Source organism: Caloenas nicobarica, chromosome 2 (genome assembly GCF_036013445.1).
Source record: "Caloenas nicobarica isolate bCalNic1 chromosome 2, bCalNic1.hap1, whole genome shotgun sequence".
NCBI lineage: Eukaryota > Metazoa > Chordata > Aves > Columbiformes > Columbidae > Caloenas > Caloenas nicobarica.
The window spans coordinates 150715358-150736993 of NC_088246.1; the positions used below are offsets into that span (position 1 = coordinate 150715358).

The 21636-nt window shown below is 41.4% G+C and overlaps 1 protein-coding gene across 5 annotated transcripts in view; it reads right to left on the reverse strand.

Annotated features, from left to right (window-relative positions):
- The window catches only part of SAMD12 (sterile alpha motif domain containing 12), a 177818-nt gene that overhangs the window by 94159 nt on the left and 62023 nt on the right, over positions 1-21636 (reverse strand). For all 5 annotated transcript variants that reach the window (XM_065629147.1, XM_065629144.1, XM_065629145.1 and 2 more), the window contains exon 4: positions 1047-1187. In XM_065629147.1, coding sequence (XP_065485219.1) covers positions 1047-1187 — 141 coding nt within the window. The remainder of the gene's footprint in view (positions 1-1046; positions 1188-21636) is intronic.

Genomic DNA, 21636 nt, shown 5'->3' on the forward strand with positions numbered 1-21636 from the left:
CTAAAGCTCCTCATCACAATCCACACACCACCAAGCCTGAATTCAGTTGAGACATCGGCTTGTTCAGATAAAATGCAGCTTACTCAACTAATCAGAAAGTTTTTCCCCAAACACAGTGAGCAAGGCTTAATCAGGAACAAAATGCCATGTGTGAAGGACATTTTGTTAAAAATACACTGCATGTACTGAAGAACTCTATTTTTTTCATATGATGTGACATATAATAGGCACTGAACCAAAACACTACAGAAGTATGTGGGTTTTGTTATCTCATTGGACTACCAGACAACATTTAACATTGAGAAAATATTGCAGATCTATAGCAGAGGATGTATAAATGTTACTTTACACTGTCACCACAGTGATCGTGTTCCTTCCGTGTTACCACAGCTGTGAAAAAGCCTTAATAAAGAGCTAATAACACAAGTCATTATAAACCATCTTAACTTCATTTGGAAAATATGTACGAGCTTTTTTGTTATTCCTTCTTCCCTGTCTCCTAATCAAGATCTCCATATTGAGCCTGGTTTTGCGTTTTCTTAGCAGCATAAATTACAAGCATCTCTGTTCAAGTCAATAAAATTACTCCAACATGAAAAAGGAATCAGCCATCTGCAAAAAACAGAGTCTAACAGGTAATTTTCCACTGACAGCTCTTACTATAAAACAGGTTACAGAGATTACTCTTTTATCTAACACTGAAAGTAAACAATTAATGCAAAATGTACAATGTCTGTAAAGACAGCATGTTCACTACTTGTGTCCTTTATATATAATTATTTTCATCTTAGTAAGCAGACAGTTAAGTAAGCCCACCATCAAGGTGTAGATGGAGCCTATTCATCATGCAAAACAGGCAGCTGAATATCTCTATTTATTTATGCATTATTTTACCTTTTGTTCCCAACTTGGAAAGCACGTGGAATCTACGAGACATTTTCATGCGTCATTTCTTGTGGGAGAATGTCAAGTCACCTTTTATGCCCTCAGGCAGACTTCTCCTACCTGATCTCAATAACTGTCCATATCAAAATTCTTTTTCATACCTTGTGTAAGCAGCTGGAGGTTTCGGACTTCTTCCCTCACCTTCAGCTGAAGGACTTGCTGCAGAATGTGCTGTCGCAGGCTTTCCTGGGCAATGCCCATTCGTTCAAGCTTTTTGTCAGTAAGTCTCAGCAAAGCACGGCCTGGATGCAAAAGTCAAAAAGAAAAATCAGCCAAGGATTTCCATTAATGCAGTATTCTCACTCTGACAGGCTAATTTGCTACAGAAAAAATTCTCAGCCCTGAAACACCTCACTCTGAGATGTTATTGTTTCATCAGTTAGGTTTACTGCCAGACATCTATGTTCCACTCTTCCCTTTTCTTTTGCTTTTCTGGATTGTTTTGATGCTTTGTGAGACATTTAAGCATGTAAAGTAGGTATCTTGTGCCGTTTTAGACAACCAATTGCTGTTCATAAGTACCAGCAAGTCTCCCACAGGTTGGATATCCCAATTGGACCAGATGCCTAAATAGACACTCACCTATTTACAAGTATCTAAATTACTGTCAAGAAACCAGCAGTGAAAGTGAATTTGACCAATTTAATCAATTTAAGATATACTGAGGATGAATATCATTGCAATTCAGACCTGTTTATAGTATAACAGCACCATTTCTCAGGAGGGACCTGTACTTTGTGGTCCAGCCTTCCAAATCCCTCTCTAACAGTAACCTATTACAGCAAAACAGAAAAAAGGAGCCAGAGACTTCTCTTTGCACAATCAGCTATATCTAAATCATTGCTGAAAAATAAGTTTGCCCAACTATAAACAGACGTTTTCCAACAATAAGGAGCCTATGGTCTTTGCAGGCAATCATTCCCAGTTCATGACTTTTCTTTTCCATTAGGGTAGTTTTGAACCACAGTCCCATGCAGATTGTAGATGTTCAAAAAAAATCTAAGATTCTGCTAGTGGAGCTCTGACTCCATCTTTTGGACATTGCCACGCTATAAGCAAAGAGGAGGAAGGCAGCACACTGGCTGTGCCAACATTAAAGAAGTATTTGGACCAAACTGAGAACCAAAGCATCAAGCAGAGGTTTACCTGAAGAAGAAAAACAAAACTTAACCTTCTTTGGCCTTCATCACTGCTGTGAGGTAGGTACAGGGAGCAGTGCCCTGTGACTTGCTACTTGGTTCCCAGTAAATGTATTTGCTCTCCAAAGGTGCCTTGGCCAGCACTGGCAAAGCACACCAGAGCTGCATCGATACCACCTTGGAAAATGGCATGTTGTTTCATTCACTCTTTTAAACAGACTCAACTTTTTACCTCCTCTAGTTCTGACTGTAAATACTTTTAATTATTAAAAATACCTTCTTTGATTTCTCAGGCTTTACTCTAAAATCAGAAGGAAACAGCGACGAGCAAGTTACTCCCTCTGCAACACAGCAGCCTCTGTGCTACCATCGCTGTGGCTTTTGGATGAATGGTACAATTTAGCTCATCATAAAGTGTTACTCAACACAGCAAGATAAGGCCCTTATTCAATCTCTTTACTGACAAAACAGCAACGAGTACAGAATTTTTATGATTATTTTAATTTAAAAATCTAAGATAAATGCCAAGAATTGAAAGGGGTGCATAATATTTGCCCCAGACCAAACAGTTAGCGACGTACCCTTCACTAACTGCGAGATCTCACTCCCAAGCGGTTCTGTGAAGCTGTTAGTTGGATCTTGAGGCGACGCAACATAAAATACTGGGGTATTACTATTAACAAAGCAAGATGTTATTGATCAGATAAGAAATGATAGGGTTCATTTATTTTCTGCCCTTCCCTGTCTCTCCAGCACTATATGCTACAGAGGATGACCTTTTGATTAGGAAAACTTTCTTTGAAATCATAAACAAGAAGAATTCTATGGGTTAATGTAATAACAAAATATGGAAATTAGTCTCTTACAGATCAATGCCAGCTGTCCAATTCCCCTGGTGATACAGATAGTAGTAAAGACTTCAATTTTTGTATCACCTTATCACACTAAAACATCTTAAAGCAATTTACAAAGGATGCACAGCAGTCCAAGAGTATGGTCTGTAATGTCAATCTAGCAACTGAAAGCAAACAAAAATAAACAAGCCATCAGTTTAAAGAGTGCCAAGAGTGTCATCTTAGGGCAGGGAGTCAGCAACAGTAATATGAAAGGACATACAGAGGCCATGCGTCTCGCCCAGTGCCATCCACCTCTTTTTGGCCATGGATATAGTCATTGCTCTTTACTTCCTCTGGGCAATTCTTTACTTCATATTCAAATCAGTTCCCTACCCCAGTCACTGCCTTTGGAAGTTGAGTGTGCACAGAACAGAGACGTCTCTTTTCAGCTCCTGGCATGCCAGTTCCTCCATGGTTTTGGCTCAAAGCACAATGCCATTGGAAAAAATTGTCTTTGAGTCATACTATCTGCAGCAGCTTTTACAAGTTGCCTCCTTCTTGCACCAAAACCAAAGTGACATGCTGAGGCAGTGAGGAGGTGAGTAGGTAAACATCCAAATGTGGCATTTCAAGAATGCAGTAAGTGACCTGAACTAGGAAAATTCAATCCTTCTCACACTTGCTTCCCCCTCCACACTCACAACAACAACATCCAACTCAGAACTGGAATAATTTTTTATTCTGATACTAAGTCATGCCATTGAAAAGGCATCACTAGTGCCTGGATCAGTCACCAAAGCCAGGTAGTTCCTAAGGCCAAGGTCCTGACAAGTAATGATTTCGGATGCTTCACTGTCTTGCTTCCTGAATTGTACACATCTGAAAGGATTATAATTTAGTTCTAAGAACTCTGCAAGGGTTATTGAACACTGAAATCAGTCACCCAGGGAGCTTGTGGAGTCTCTGGCTTTGAAAATATTGAAAACCTGACTAACAAGGTCCTGAGCAACCTGTTGTAGCCACCCCTGTTTTGAGCAGGAGGTTGGAGTACGTTATCGTCAGAGGTGCCAACGTGAGCTGTTCTGTGATTCTGTGAAACAACCTGCGTGAAGGATGTCATAATAAAGACCTATTTTCTTTGAAAAATAAAAGATTAATGAAGGAAATTAATAAGCATACATGAAAGATGGTCATTTTGGCAAGCATCACGGTTAAAACAGAGACAGCTATACAGTAAAAACTTGGGATAGATTTTTCAGAGAGTGCTCGATAGAATATATTATCAAGAACAGAACACATAACAAATGTAATATTTTCAAGCAGTGTATACTGACCTTTGCTAGAACACAAGCAAAGGAACTTTACCTACATCTCAGGAAAATTTCCCAACGCTACAGAACTGGTGCTACCTCTAGATGTAGCAGCTGCCTGGGTAAAAGAGACGAGGAGATTCTTTCCAAAAGCATAAAGAACCATAAAGATCGCAGTGACAAACACCCAGGCCTTGGCTCTAGCTAATTGCAAGGCTGGAAACCAAAGGCTTTAAAAGAAACCCCACAGTTCCCTCAGTATCTGTATGCATCTTCCAGCACCTAAACCCCAGCCCTCTTACACTCAGGACAGATCAGCCGTGGAATGTTCAGAGACACCTCGAGGCCAGACACAGAATATAAAATACTTTCCAGCTTAATAATGGATTGATGGCCTAATTTTTTCTAATGTAACTTGGCTGCTGCAGTTCTCATTCGATCAAGCTGGGATTAGATGAAAATTTGAATGGAGGGAGAAACATTGCATGCCACAGAACATTAGTACGAGCATAAGCATTGGTCGGATGTGGTTGGCATTAGCCCTAGAGCAAGGAACACGGCAGGGACTGCTGTATCTGACCAGGAACGCTCCCACCTCCCTGCACTGGTGTAGCCCACTGCTTTCCTCCCAGAGCCCGGGCAGCTGTGCCAGCTGCCGTTCACAGACACCCAGAGGGTGCTGGACACTGGAATAGGCTCCCCAGGGAGGTGTCCCGCCCCAAGCCTGACAGTGTTCAAGAAGAGACTGGACAAGGCCCTCAGACACATGGTGTGAGCTGTGGGGTTGTCATGTGCAGGGACAGGAGTTGGACTCGATGATCCTTGTGGGTCCCTTCCAACTCAGGACCCAGACGGACACCAGGCGAGAAGTCTTGAGAATACACGTGTGATAGAGGTGAATGAATCAGTAAGAAAGGATTTATTAAACGTGAGAAAGAACTGAAGAAATACAGGGAACCAAGACCAGATAGTTACTAAGAGGCTGCTCTCACACAAAACCCTGAAGAAAACTATGACTAATTTAAAGTTGATAAAAATGATAAACCACTAGTGGGAACAAATAAAGTGTGCAAAATATGGTCAAGAAAGGTAATCTTGTCTCCTGAGTACAACATGCGGGGTACACCTGAATATGAAAACAAGATACTCAGTTTATTTACCATGGGGCACAGAATCTAGGAAAGAAAGGACAAGATGGAGAACACAAGGACGTTAAAACATGCCCTAATGCCAGACCAACAGCTCACCCAGCCCTGCATTCAGAGTGGTGGCAGGAGAGATATTTCAGGAAAGCTACTGAGAGGGCTACTTTCTGAAGTCATTCCCTTTGTATTGTGCCAAGATCTAGAGCTGCTATACTAGGGTTATTAGAGAGTATGGTATTTCTAGCACCTTATTGTCCTGATGTCCATAAATTTGTCTTTTGGTCTTCCTGATACTGTGTGCCTCTGCAGCCTCCTGACGTAGCAAATTCCAGAAGCTCATTCCCCATTTTTATCTGTTTTATATCGATTTCTTACTAATTGCTTCAAGTGTTCTCTAGTTCTTGCATTGCACTATTTAATTAACAGTTCAACATTCAGCTTATCTGTCGCTTTCATGATTTGTAAACTTCAGCTATAAGCCTTTTGATCATATTTCTGGGAGGATCCAGCTGACAAATCTAGAAAAATAGAAACATGGGATTCACTAAGCCCCTAAACTATGCAAGATGAAAACTTTTTCAGGTTTATACTTAAATGCTGCAAACACTATTTAAAATTGTTGACACAACAGGATATTCTTAATTGATAATAATGTGGCTCTCTAGTTCTGGGACAGAACAATTTGCTTTTGTATTTCCCTCTTTAGTTCCACAAACATTCATAATTCTAGTTCACTGGATTTTTCTACTTGAAATAGTCTGATCACAGCTTTCCTCTTCCTTATATACACTGATTGTTGGCTTCACTTCAGTGCTTAAAAACAAGCCTCCTAGGTCTTATCAAGTAAGAAGAGACACAGACATTAATATCATTATTCAGGTGCTGTTGAGACACAAGTATAAAATTCTCATCGTATACTCAGGAAAGAATTCAAACAAGAACAGGCAGAGAGAAAGGCTATGACTTCATAGTGAGGAATGGTGAAATTATGAGAGGAGGCGAGAAAAACAATAGTCACCTATAGAATGAAAATGGCCTCACAATGGCAGTGGAGGAGGAAAAACATCAGGCAAAGAGAAGAATATTAAACTAGAGAGCTAAGCTGAAAAGAGAACAAATGGATCTGAATACAATTGAGGATGCTGGGTTCAGAAATACCTTGTAAAAGAAGTAGCACAAATCAGAAATCAATCAAATTTTCAGAGCAAACTTGATATGACTTCATGATTCTGTTCTTGATAACCCATCAGATCTTCTACAGTCCTAGATTTTCTGCTTTGCACATGAGAATTTAAGAGCACGTCTTTCCTTCTCGTGTCAGTCTCATTACTAGTCAATCAGACACATCAGCCACTTTGTCATCCATGCCCTGTGGCAAATCTATAGCTTTTCTTGCAAAAGCTGTTAGATCTGGCTCGCCTTACTAATCATTTTAGCCCTAAGACTGGTGCAGACTCTTGGTAAACTGCAGTTTGCATCACCACCCTTTTTGTCCCACTTTAACTATCTAATGTATCACTAACCAGGGAAGACTCACTTCAGACGTAAAAATGGATTAATTTTTCCTCAGATTCACCATAGCAGGAAACACTTTATTGATCTACATACCAGCAGAATGGCAGCTCTCAGCCTAGGCAAAGGAGAATTAGCTCCCAAAATTGCCATTGGTAGCTGCTGGTACTTCTGACACAATGAACAGCTCTCAACTGGGGACCAATTTAGACAGATAGGAGACACAAGGGATACTGGTATGGAAATAAAGCAGAGGTGACAATGATTTCTAATGACAGGGACCAGAAGGAGCAAAGAAGACTATTTAAGCCTGATGAATATCAGAGATCTCCAACTGAGGAGGAAGTTCACCAGCACCAGAGCCAGCATTCTTGTGCTTTCTCATCCTGTTAACAAGTGCAGCAAACCTCCATGGAGCTGCAGGAATTACCTTCTGGTAAGTCACGGGGACGGGAGAGGCTCCAGACTCCAGTACGGCTCCAGTGGAAGCGCAGGAAAGCACAGGAAAGCATTTGCTCGTGTATCAAATTAGCTTTGGACACACCTTTATTTGTTAACATCGTCAAAGAAGAATAAGGTGATTTTCTGGCTCTTTCTCATTCATTATTTGCTGGATCTATATGAGGCCAGCTCTACAGTAAAGTTCCTCCCAGAAACCCCTGTCATACTGGTCAACTCATGTCTGATCCAACCCCAAAAAGCAGCGATGTAAACAAAGGCACTTTCCGAACATTATCTGCATCCTTTGTCTTCACATCAGGTCTGTTTATAGTTCTGACAGAGGAAGTGATGACTATTGTTACTGCTGCCAACAAATCTACAATAAAACCAGTTTATTTCCATAAACGCCCTCTCAGGTCACAGTTCTCCTGCATCTTTCTGCTCCCCCTCCACCCTTCTAAACTGCAAGCACGAACAGGATATGGAAGGAAAGTAACACAATCTTTAACTTAGTTGCATTTCCAAATACAAAATTAGTGTCTCATGATTTACAGATATATTCCAAAGTAATTTTATTCTAAGACAATATTGGTTCCATACAGAGAAGGGAAGGGGTTAATGAGAAATTGTGCATCGTGATTACTGGAAGTGGTTCAGTAAGTAATTTACTGTACTGATGGGAACTATATTGATTCCTTACAAGTCTTGAGTAAAAGACTGTTAGACAGTCCTGTTTTTCAGCTGAACATATTCAGGACCTGATGATTTTAATAGGAGGAAATAGTAATAACTTGAATTCCCCTCTGAAATATAAATTCAGGCACAAATCATATTACGCCACTTTTCAAATGTACTGTAAAATGTGAGACAACCATTTTTAGTGCTCTCAGGAAGGACCCGATAGGACCCACAAAGTAAATTAAGGATAAATGTAAACCTTTAGCAGGCAGTCTATAAATCCACATTGCTCGTTGTATATACATTTGCCAACCTGCTTCCTGGCCATACAAAATTATATATTATCTACAGCTATATATAAAGATATAAAGACATATAATAATGGACTTCTATTATATTGCACATCATATTTTTTAAGAAACAAAATCCAGGACTATTGTTTGCTGTGTACTAGATTTATGGTCCCCCTATTCAAATAAACAACCTCAAGGTCTTTTTTGTTCACGATGGAGTGAGCGAATCTGTCAACACCTTTGATTTTGTCCACCATCAGCGGGACACACAGTTCTTCAATTCCTAGTTAATCTAATGTCGCTCAGTGTGCAACCCATTATGCATTACATATCCCATTTCTTTATTAATTAAAAAAAATCACATTAGATCTTGCCTGCTGGCAAAACTCCTGTTAATTTATTCAGGAGTAAACACACATTCGTATATTATAAGGCACAGCTTCTACATAGAACGATTAGGAAAGGGAAAGCCAATTTGGAAAGCATTAGAATTGACTGAACTCTTTACAGCAAACTCAAACAAGAGCCTTTCCTGTAACTACTAATGGTGGAGCTTACAAAAATCAGTTTTCTTTCAGAAAAAAAGATCATTTATTACCAAAAGAGAAATAACCACAAATACACATGCACACAAAAAACCCCAACACTCATTCTTGAAGTGCCCAACCCAACTAGGACTGGGAAATCCTTGAGATCACACACGAGACTGTCTTACCTTCTGACGTCTCTAAGGCAAAAGGGGTTCTGCAGTTCTGCCTGGAAATAGAAGTGGTGTGAGCATCCAGGAAAGGGAGCGAGTCCCATGAATCCAAAAGAAGCTGCTGCTTAATTAAATGAGGAAGAACACCTGCTCCTACCACAGCCACATGTCCCCTCCGAGCTCTCTGGACCGCCCTGGGATGGAGCACTCGGGTGGCTGAAGCCCAGGCTCTGGACGCCGAGGGGCAGAACTCACCAGCAAATGTTGCTGCTTGTTCTCATCTGCTACTAATCAATCCATCCAACAACCCAAGGGTGCTACGCCACAAAATACACACCAAGGACGCAAATCTTCAGTATGCAATATATGGAAGGATGAGGAAAGACAATCCATTTACATGCAATATGTTTCACATTTTTGTAATGCCTTGGAAGGCGATCACGGGGCACATCTCACTCATCCTGTGATGCTGGGGAAAGCCGTCCCTTCTTCCTCCTGATTACTCTAACCGCCATACAGCGTTCAGGCAAAAACCTACACAAAGAAATAGTATTTGCAATATGTTTAATTCATTTTCTGAGTTTCTTTTAATGCCAAACTTGTGGGAAGCAGGGAGGACCTACACAATGTGACCAGCCAGCTTACCGGACTGCATTACGGAAGCTCTGTGGGCCATCATAAGTTCCAGCAGACCAGAATCTGAGAACTTACATTTTCTAGTAAGAGTTTCCAATCATTGCTTTGTTAAAAAAAAAAAACCAGCAAAATCAAACTTGATTAAATATTAAAACAAGCTTTCATATCCCAATGCTGAGGTACATACAATATTACAACATTTCCCAATCAGTACCCCTAGCACCCTCCTGCTCCACATTGTTATCTCCAAGCAGCTTTCCGTGGTGCTTTCTTCTGTGTCTGTACCAGCTTTATCATTCATTTTTTAATAAAAAATGAAACTGAGAAAGGTTTTATGTTAATATTCATGATGTTAATAATTCATGTCAATAAAAATGGAAAATTAAAAGCAGCACGCTCATAGGTTAAGCACCGCAGACTGCTTCAGCCCTCCTAACCTGAAGGAAGAATCAGCCACGTCTCTCCTGATGCATTTTTTGCTCTACCACTTTGCTTTGGGGGCTTTAACCAGCAGTCTGGCACCCGCCAGGCTGCACACACCACCTCTGATATGCCCCTTACAGTTTATGCTGCCTGTTTTATAACCTAGGAGAAGATAGTTTTCCTATTGTAAGAGTCACCTCTATTCAATTAGATACACAGCCTTAGAGATGCAGACACTAATCTTTTGCTACATTGCTGGTTCAGTAGTAGAGCAAACTTTGCAGAGCTCCTTTGCATTTATTCCAGCCTTCATTACTGTAGCTGTGAGGAGAATCAGGACATAAGGATTTTATTCTGCTGGCCTATTCCTCCTATTAAGTACTTACACTCAACCTACAGAACATTGTGAGAGCACAGTCATTTTGGATCAGAAATAAGACAGATAGCTAAGTAATGACTTATTGTACCTAATTTGTAAGCAACTGGTCCCTGTAACAGAATCTAGACCTTATTTTTTGAAATTCTGCTTCCCGTACCCCGTGCATTTGACCCAGCAAGACATTCTACCATGCACAGAGAAACAGGACCAATAGTAATAATAATAACACAACACAGATGTACAGGAGCCTCACCAGAGGCTGCAGCCTGGTACTGTGGTCCAAATGGAACATGCAGCCCAGCTCCCTGCTCTGGCTGTGGGTCCCACTCTCCCAGGGCAAAAATAAAAGCTCATTTTCCCCTACAAGGTACAGGAAGCCAGGAAGACAGTGTGTGATCTTTTGTATAAAAACCCCTAGAATCATAGAACAGTTTGGGTTGGAAGGGACCTTCAAAGGTCATCTAGTCCAATCCCCTGCAATGAGCAGGGACATCTTCAACCCTTCTGCTCTTCTACTCAGATTGGGGCGATTTTGGGCATAAAGAAGCAACTTCAGGAACCGAGCTAAATTCACGGCTACAATAAGAAGGGGAATAAGATGTTTAGGCACCTCCAGGCTTTTTTGGCAACCACACAAGGGGCTGTTCTGGATGATAATTCAGGAATTCAGTTTGCAATCCAGAGCATCACACTGAGGTCCTGCACTAGATGTAATGGATCTGTGCATGCCGCTCACTCTCTGGATGCTCAGCAGCAGACACTTAGAAAGGAGCTTGGGAGCAAAGCAGGAATATAACAACACTTGCCCAAAATACTCCCTCAGCCTCCAAAAGCTTCTAGTTTAGGGACTAATTAACAAAAATAGAGCTGGCTAACTTGACCTACAGCTGAGCCTAAGGTCTGTGGATGGCTTCCAGCGACTATAGCAACACTTAGAGCTGCTTGTGAGAGGAACCTCACCAGCATCTTGAAATGGCAAAATAATTCCCCCATTCCCAATGGGATTTGATCCAGCAAGAAGGGGTAAAACAAGAAACAAGTGCTGCAAGGCAAACCTAAACTAATTGAGAAATGAGTTCAATAACGAGGCTAATTCACAATCAGAGTCATCAAGCAGTGAAATGGGTGATTCTTGGGTCCTTGTGGTCTTCAGATGAAGGTTTTGGAATAGAGTTGAGAGGAGCTTGGGTTACTGGTGTCTGTACAAGAAGGAGGCAGCAGTACTGGGGGCTGGTTACCTCTGCATGAGACCCAGCATCCCATAAGGCCTTGGAAAAAAGTGTAAGAAGGAGGAAGAGGAAGAAAAAGAAACGTATATAAACCAAACAAGTATTAGTAAACTCTCAAACCTCAGGAAATTGTTTAGCTTTTTAAAATTTATATTATATCGTCTTTCTGATAGCTTCAGTGGGTTTCTTTCTACTATATATTTTTTTCCCCTTTCAGAGAGTCTGCATAACTTCAGAACAGCAAACCTTAAAGCACTGTATTATGTATGAATCTTCAGTTACACCTTGTTTTTAAGAAAGAGTATAGGGAGAGGACACATTTGAACACGACATGATCCACCTCCAAGTCTTTTTGCTAAAGGTACACTGAGTTGAACAAACACTGATCAACCAATAAAATCAGATTAGCAAAAAAGCAACAACTGTCGATAGTGAATGTATTATAACCTTAATCAACAATTTGCATATAATGATTTATACAGGAAGAAGACTAGAAACTATCACCACAGAAATTTCCTATGGTAATACTGAAGACCAGCTCTCCAAGCAGATCCAAAGAGCAGATGACACACTGTTTAAGCACAGTGCTTTTCCTTACAGAATATGTTTGAGATATTGGTGACACACTGGTTAAGGCCAGGGCCAGACACTTTCCGGATGCAAAGAGTGACTATTCTGACAGGTTCAATAAAGATGCATCTACTCGGATCAGAGTTCAGACACAAATATACAAAATCATTTTTCCACTGGTTTACACACATACAGAAAACAAAGAAAACTAATACATCATTTTCAGACTGGCAAAACTTTCCCAAACCACAAGAGTCTAGAGAATGTCTTCTGAGTACTAACACTGAGCCACAAATTTAATCCTTAGTCAAGTGCTAAATTGTTTATCTTCATCTGCATTCATTAGTTTACACTCAGTCCTCAATGCAAAAGCCAAATCATTTTAGGGTTAGTTTCAAATGTAGTTTTGGTTATGCATGAAATACAATTTCTTGTTTCTACATGACAAATAAACTTTTAGGCATAACACTCTTTCCTGGGTTGCAGATCCGTGTCTTGTGAAACTCCAGCAAGTAACGACAATCATGTAGCAAGATCTGAATAGCAGCAATACAAACCCAAAAAGCAACAACAGATACTAAGAAATTATTTAGTTCATCTTCCAGTGTATAATTAAAATTCTAAACCAGATATCCTGATCTGTAAATACTCTTTGCTCAGTTCACTTATATTTCTTCTGTAATGTTCTCCTCTGAGTCCTCTTTGCGATACACATTGTGCTTAGTTTTCCTCACCAGTATTTTTCTCTTTTCATCCCACTGGAACAAGTTATTTTCTGCAGTTTTCTCAGGCTGCAAAGCTTCCCTGGTTAAGGACTATGTTGTGCGCTCACAGTGTGAAATCCTGTCAATAACCCAGAAGTAAACCAGCTGGATAGTAAGTAGGATCACAGCTGTCTATAGATTGAACTATCAGCTACAAATCCTTCGACACAGTTGCATAAGAAGCTGATCTAAACCAAGTTATTTCCAGCCTGCTCCCAAGCAATTTTCTGATGACCTTGAAGATGGAAAGGCCAAGATTCTTTCTGCAACACAGCAAGCCCTGGGCACTTGCAGTCATGTCCTCAAGACCTTGTATTTGCTCTCAGCAGCCAGATGTTACTTAAACGATAAGGAGATCACATAAGGTCCATTTATAGTGCTGTAGGAAACATTTTCATTATTCAGCTAGCGCAAAAAGGACCTGGGGTCCTGGTGGATACCAAGCTGAACATCGGCCAGCAAAGTGCCCTTGCAGCAAAGAAGGTCAATGGTATCCTGGGCTGCAGCAGGCAGAGCGTTTCCAGCAGGTCTTCCCCTCTACTTGACCCTGGTGAGGCCACATCTGGAGCGCCGAGTCCAGTGCTGGTCTCCCCAATACGAGGGAGACACGGACATACTGGAGCAAGTCCAGCAAAGGGCCATGAAGATGATTAATTGATTGGAGCATCTGTCAGATAAGGAAAGGCTGAGAGAGCTGAGACTGCTCAGCCAGGAGAAGGCTCAGAGGGAGCTTTTCAACGCGTGTAAATACCTGGTGGGAGGAGTAAAGAGGCAATGGGCACAAACCATAACTTAAAGAACCTTTTTTATTGTGAGTATGCTTGAACACTAGAACATACATTCAGAAAAGTTGTGGAGTTTCCATTGTTGGAGATGCTCAAAACTGATGGGACACAGTGCAGGACAACCAGCTCTAGCTGACCCTGCTTTGAGCAGGGGGGTGGCCAAGATGACCTCCAGAGCCACCTTCCAACCTCAGTGACTTTCTGATTCTATTCCATGAAGGTGCAGAGCAGCAAATCTGGCTGCCTGAACTTCAAGAGATTTAGCAAGGTCACAATTAGCAGCTACTGAATACAAGAGTCCTATATAATTTGTGTATCAATGTATTCGATTGAAATGTGCAAACCAAGGAGACAGGTGACAAAATACCTAGCTACTTGGGACCTCCTGCAAAATTGTTCGTATACTAGTGTACACCACCTGCAGCGTCCCTCAGTAGGAGCATCCAGACACTGGGTTTCTCTGAAGGAAATGCTACAACTAGGAAGGTTAGAAAGGCAGAAGGATGGGGGCTCTTAAGCGTGTAAAACATATTTTTTTTTTAGTGCTTCGAAGCTCATCTGATGTCACATGCTCTGAAAACCAGGACTGCGGCTGGTTCCAAGAATGTGTACTCCCCACCACTGTCCATTCCAGTAAATTAACCAGTGCTACCATTATCCAGGCACTGGAACTCAGCCATTTCTACTATCGAATCACCCAATCGGCTCCACTAACATAGTACATCTGCTAAATAAGAGTCTGTTCAATCGTAAAAAACAAGAGGACTTGACGATTTCTTATCTCTTCCTGAAGAGTAAAAGCATAAGCTGGTTTCTCAGAAAACAGAAATTCAGAGGTGAGACAAAATTATTTCCTCCCTTGTGAATTCTATGTGTCCACTGGCAGAAGTCAGAGCAGTCGGAAAGGATTTCCTCTGCTGTTTCTTACCTGTTCTAAACCTGTTCTCTCAACTGTGGAAATCAAGCAAAGCAATGAGAAATATAGTTAAGTTTTTAATGACCATGGCAATTTTATTTAATTTTCACTTCTAGGCATTTGAAGGATTCTGCTGTTTTCAGAGCCGTCTCAGCTCTTATGCCACATGAAAAGGTGTTCCAACGTTTCCAAACACTGGAAATGAGGAGAAAGAGAAGAGGTGTAAATGGTGGTGATACTGTGCTTGAGGAAAGCAACAACACATTTCTCCAAGGAATGTTGTTTCTGTGAAGTCCTGTAAGAGACAATGTGTGAAAAGGAGCCCAAAAAGCAGTAATCTCAAGTCCAATTTTGGATTACTTCTGAAGGGCAACATGCTGCATATCACATTGCACAAGTCAGAAGAGCTGTCAAGGATTTTTACACGTATATTCTGCCTGATTCACAGGGCCCATTAATTATAGTTGTAGCCTATGTCTGTATCAGTTCACTCGCGCTTCTTGGGCATACTCTTGATGTGTTCTGCAATCCCAACCTCTAAGCCAATGCTGCTTCTGAAGCACTGTCAGGTCACATAGAAAAATACTAAGGAATATTGGTCTCCTCCTACCTGCAAGTACAGTCAGACCGCTGTCCCAGACTCCACAGCTTTAAGGCAAGGGCAATAAGAGCATCTGAGAAAGAGAGGAAGACTGACAAAAATCCAATATTTCTAAGGATAGTTCCCAGATTTTGGTCTTTACCTAAGTGCAATAATTAATGGGATAAGATATCATTCCAGACTTGGGATAAACGCCATGTAATAAAAGTAAATCACCTTCCTACAACTCTGCAGACCGAACATCTTCTGCAAAGCGACCTCCCCAGCATGGGAAAGCACCTGCTTGTTGCTGGCCAAGAGCCTCCTGCTGTTGCAGAGTGTCTGGGTAGCAGCAGAGCTGCTACGGGGCGACTGTAACAGAAGCATGCACAGATAGCAAGAAAACTACCCTGCTGTCACAAAAGTGGTCGATATGAAGACAGTTACTAATGATTCGTTCTGTTAGGGTTCCTCAAAGGTACAAAGCTGTTAATAAGAAGCATTCTTATTACCACTTCCCACTCTAAGGTTTGAGATTCACTGTAGATATTTTCATTTGGCTTTAAAGCACCGCACTGAGCACCGTAAGAAGTGTACCTGGAGAGGTGATGGAAGAGGTTAGAAAGAACCACAATGATAGGATTTTCGAAAGGTCCTGACTTACACCCACACACATGCTGACAACATCTGCATCTACAGAGGAGCGTCTCCTGAGATGAGACCTTGTAGCACGTCGGAATTGCCAGCCATTCAGTGCACTCCCCAAGCTTGCAAAACCTTTTGCTAAACACTTGTCTAGAAAAGAGAATCAATTTAAGTCTGCCTTGAGAAGTCCCAGAATTATTGGGGGAAATGGGTTTTAGAGAGCTGAAGGATAGATCAGCCCCCAGCTGACCAGGTTCTGAGCATGGAAATAATTCCCGCTATGACTGACATCTGCAACGCCATCAAGAGCTTTCTGAAAGCAAGAGAGACCTGCACTCTGATATGGAGTATCAGATAATCTCAGCTACATGAAACAGCCTCTACAAAATGAAGTGATTTAAAAAAGAGAGAGAGAGGGAGACTCTTATTTCAAATCCAGGAGCAGTTTGTAGGAAATCCATGTTCCTAGTTAAGAATTTTTACTAGTGTGATAAAATAAAATATTGCCCCATTTATATTTACCTACTTGAGTGTGAACTCATGCAAAGTTTTACTCATAACTGAGGCATTCATGCTCTCATTCATATTTTATATCTTCAATTTTAATAAGCAGTTTATTACAAAGTTATTTTCACATAGTCTTTTTTCTGAATTTGTTATAAGGCCTGCCTGGATGTTATCACAGTAGTGCTTCAAAACAGAGAGGAGTATAAAGCCATCAAATGACAAGTGCAACAAAATTTCAGGATATTATTCATTATCTTTAATAATAAAAATTCAATAGTATACCAAAACGAAAGTTGTTCCCATTAAAGCATTTTTATTGTAGAGTCATAAGGCTGTGCAAAGCTAGAACAGCATTTGCCTAAGGAGACTAAATTGCTTCTCTACCAGCTAAATTTCTCTCTATCTTCTCACACAAGTTGTCTCCAGGGTCTTTCTTAAAACTCTTATAGTCAGGTGATATTATTTTTTATTCTTTTTTATTATTTTTGGATTGTGGTAAAAACCCACACAAGTGAAAAGACAAATAAGTATAATTTTTCCTGAGTTTCTTACCACCCTAAAAGAGGAATAAAGAATTTGCATTCTCTCTAACTGCTGCATTCAGTACAGCGGTGATGTGGCAGGAAGACAGTAAGTACATTATTTCTCCTTCCATTAAGTTCTATTTCTACACAGTCTTAAATACTTACAGGAATTGGAAACATGAGCGGTTGAGGTGGAGATCTATGGTCCAGATTTCTCTTGTTCTATCTTGGACTCGTTGAAGATTTCTGTAACCCCACCTGGTTCAGTGTTTTAGCAGCACATGGGATTGATACGAGTTATATTATTTGCACCACAAGTTTTGAAAGTAATGTGGCACATCTAATAAGCTATGTAGAAGATTTTTAAGTCAGAACATCACACCTCTCACCATCTTGTTGAGAGGCAATAGTCAACACAAAAGAGTTTGACCACAGCTATTCCATTTTACAAAGGCACTGGAGAGAGCCCTGGTTGTCCCCTTACTTGGAACCTGCCCCGACTCCTGCTTTTATAGCTCTGTGAAGCTGCTGCCTAACAGCTGGCAGAGATACAGCTCCCCCGCCAGGGGCCAATTACACCGAGCATTTCCAGTACACGACCACAACACAGTCACCTGAGGCACAACTGGGGAGTAGCGGGGACAAAGATCTGTGATCTCCCCACGAACTAAAATTGCACAGGACGGTAACAGCTGCGCACCGATATTTAAAACTAGAGATGAAATCCTGCCTGGGTGCCCCTGGAGCAGGAAAGAACACATCAGTCCACAAAGAGACACTGCTTTACTGCCTCTATGAGCGATAAGGAACCACTGAGAAAACTTAGTATGTTGGCAAGAACTGCAAGAGGACACAAGGGCATCCACAGCTACTTTGAGGGCAAATCTAACCCACTTCTAAGTTAATCCACTTCCAATGTGGTTCGACAACCAGATGACATACAAAGTTTATGGATATGAGGCATGTTAGTGCAAAACAATTGGAAGCCGAGTCAAACTAATTTGTTGTCCACGTCGGGCCACTGCAGCTGCAATCAGATCCAGTGCTTTTCAATCACCTCCTGCAGAGGACAATTACATGACTGGTGACTGTGGTTTACATAAAACAAAAAAAGTTCAAAATTCCAGCTATGATTCTGGTCCAAGGTCAAATTTGGCAACTTCACTTTTCTGCACTCAGAGAAAGCCATTAATTATTGATAAAAAGCCAGCTGCATATTTTTCAAAAAATCGCATATCGGTCTAGATTTAAGAAGTCCTCAAATTCTTTGGGAAAGCCTTTTTATCATTTTGATGTTTTTGAGAGATCCTATCAAAAGATACTGCTTGCCACAGTCTCTTGCTACCAATTATAATTGCAGGTTTGTACAAGAGAGTGTTTCACAGACTACGATTGTTTATACTGTTCTTTTAGTGTGGGTAATTCATTGAGGTACAGAACAGATCCAGCACATTAGAGCTTTTGCCATGCAAAAGTGTTAACAGCACTGCAGTTTACAGCTTTTTTTTTTTTCTGCCAGATGGATGATCATATTTGTGTTACAGTTCCCAGCAACTTTTGCAAGTCAGCAATAGACTGTACAAGATTTAGTGGCTGCTGTTTAGCTGGAGCTTGCTAACATAAAGAGTATGCAAATACTTGCTTACTACTGAAGGATTCACTCAGATGGGATGTAAAAAAACATATTCTACTTTGCCTTAAATTTTCAAGACTAGTATGACTAAGAAGAGACGAAGTCTCCATCTTTTCCTGTAAGGTGTATTCTGACATCTGGCATTCCAGAACAAGTAATAAATGCTCAGATACTGCAATTGTTATTTCACTGACAACTAACTAGCTCTCTAATAAAGGGAAAACACAAACAAACTGAGAGTCAGTCCTGAAGCACACCTGGTGAAAATAAACAGTCTGTCAGAGAAATGAAACCCAGACGTCATTCATCAAGCTCAACAAAATAAAAAGTCTCTGTGAGCTCTTCAGAAGTGGTGTCTCCGAAGGTCAGAACGATATTGCAACAGTAGGGATCTGTAAGTAAATACTGCAAGTTTTTCAAAGCAGACTTCTATCAATGTTGACAGAAATATCTCAAGCACCACAAGTCTGGATCACGTAGGAAAACTGAAACAGACCCACATGGACATATACTGTGCTTATTTAGGTTGCATTTTCTGGACATAAAAGTATTTGTGCCAACAAATAACCCAGAGAATCCATTTTTCAACTAAAATATTTACTGAGTATCAATACAAGCTATGAACTCAAGAGGCACATCGCCTCCTGCTCTATCAGACTGGTGGGGGTTTTGTGTGTTTGGTGGTGGTGGGTTTTTTTTGTTTTGTTTTCAGTTTGGTTTGGTTTTTGGTTTTGTTTTTGGTTTTTTTTTGGTTGGTTTGGTTTGGTTTTTATATACACTTATTACTCCTTCACATCTTAAAATGCTCGTGTCTCCCAGTACAAAAAACAACATCATCACTAAGCACGTGAGAAGTCAGTATTAAAGCTGTACTACTGAGATCTCAGAGATCAGGACATGTCAGCTTTCAGGTTGCACGAGCACTTTTATCTCTGTCCTTTACTCAGACATATTTCTACCTTGTAGAAGGCTGCGAACAAGTGTCAGAGGGCAGGAGGGAATGAGGAGGAAATACACTTGTCCTGTACTCACACTCCTCCCTAAGCACGACTGTTGGACAAAGGGAGAATTCCAGGCTAGCTCCATCTTTGGCCTGATGTAGTGCACTCAGAGCCACAGCTACTTTGCTGCTTTAAAGATGCACACAGAATTTATTTGAAAACTATGTTTAGTGAGGTTTGAGAGAGAAACCATGAAAATTATTACAGCGCCTGAGATCAAAAGTCACATAGCAGACATCCCTGTGGTTGAGTGGGGAAAAGTGCAAGGGAGATTCTATGGTGTGATCTTTTTGGATTTCAGTAAAGCCTTCATTACTGTCTCTCCCAGTATCCTCCTGGACAAGTTGTCCAGCATACAGCTGGGTAAACACACAATGCAGTGGGTGAGCAATTGGCTGATGGGCCGGGTTCAAAGGGCTCTAGGGTTATGTTGGGCTGGCAACCAGTCACTAGCGGGGTTCCACAGGATCCGTGTTAGGGCCAGCACTCCTCAATGTCTTCATAAATGACTTGGACGCAGGACTCGGCGGAATACTAACTAAGTTTGCTGATGATACAAAATTGGGAGTAGCTGTTGACACTCTCAAGGGCAGAGAGGCCCGGCAGAGGGATCCGGACAAATTAGAGAACTGGGAAATCACCAGCCACATGAAGTTCAACAAGGGAAAGTGCCAGATCTTGCACCTGTGACACGGCAACCCTGGCTGTACATACAGACTGGGGATTGCGATGCTGGAGAGCTGCCCCACAGAGAGGGATCTGGGGGTTCTGGTCGACAGCAAGTTGAACATGAGCCAACAGTGTCTCTGGCAGCCAAGAGGGCAACCGTGTCCTGTGTGCACCCAGCACAGCACGGCCAGCCGGGCAGGGAGGGGATTGTCCCGCTCTGCTCTGCACCGGTGCGGCCTCACCTGGAGCTCTGGGTGCAGGGCTGGGCGCCACGGGATAAAACGGGTACAAAGCTCCTGGAGGGTGTCCAGAGGAGGGCCATGAAGTTGGTGAAGGGTTTGGAGAGGAAGTTGCATGAGGAGAGGCTAAAGTCACTTGGTTTGTTCAGCCTGGAGGAGATTGAGGGGAGACCTCATGGCGGCTCCAGCTTCCTCACAAGGGGAAGAAGAGGGGCAGGAGCTGATCTCTTCTCTTTAGTGACCAGTGACAGAACCTGAGGGAATGGCAGGAAGATGTGCCAGGGGAGGTTTAGGTTGGACATTAGGAAAAGGTTCTTCCCCCAGAGGTGCTGGACACTGGAACAGGCTCCCCAGGGAGGTGTCCCAGCCCCAACCTGACAGTGTTCAAGAAGAGACTGGACAAGGCCCTCAGACACACGGTGTGAGCTGTGGGGTTGTCCTGTGCAGGGACAGGAGCTGGACTCGAGGATCCCTGTGGGTCCCTTCCAACTCAGGACAGGAAACTGCACATTCAACCTATTATTTGTAAGAAATGAAACCTATTGATAGTTATTTTCTATATAAGGAATGATAGTGTCCTTCTAGTTCAAAAAATTCATTTTTAAATAAAGCAATAAGAGAAGAAAATGAAGGCTTCCATAAAAGTATCCTCTAGATTCACAGAATAGCAGCTGCACCTCTAAGCAGACATTCCCTTCACAAGGAAAAATATGCAAGGCAGCCGATAGAGAGACTCACCACAATTAGGCATTGCATACATTCCTAGCAAAGGAGACCAAATATGTGTTTTGGTACACATATACTGCACAGGTGTTGATGACTATGATTATAGCTGCCTGATACCTTCCATAATCATCAAATGTTGCTGAACCACAAGTGCGGAGGCTGAAAATTTCTCTGTCAGTTATTTTTCATCAGATTAGTTTTTGGTGGGCTTAATTGTTGTTGCCAAAACTTCAATGGTTTTCAACATAAGGTCAGGGAAAATACTTACAGTTCACTTAAAATAATGAAATAACTATTGGGAGGAAGAAAAAGAAACAAGTTTCAATTAGAAAGCACAACTTGAGAGTAAGCCCTTGTGCCAACATGCTGTCTTTGTGAAAATCAACATAAATTTGTTCGTATTAGGACCTT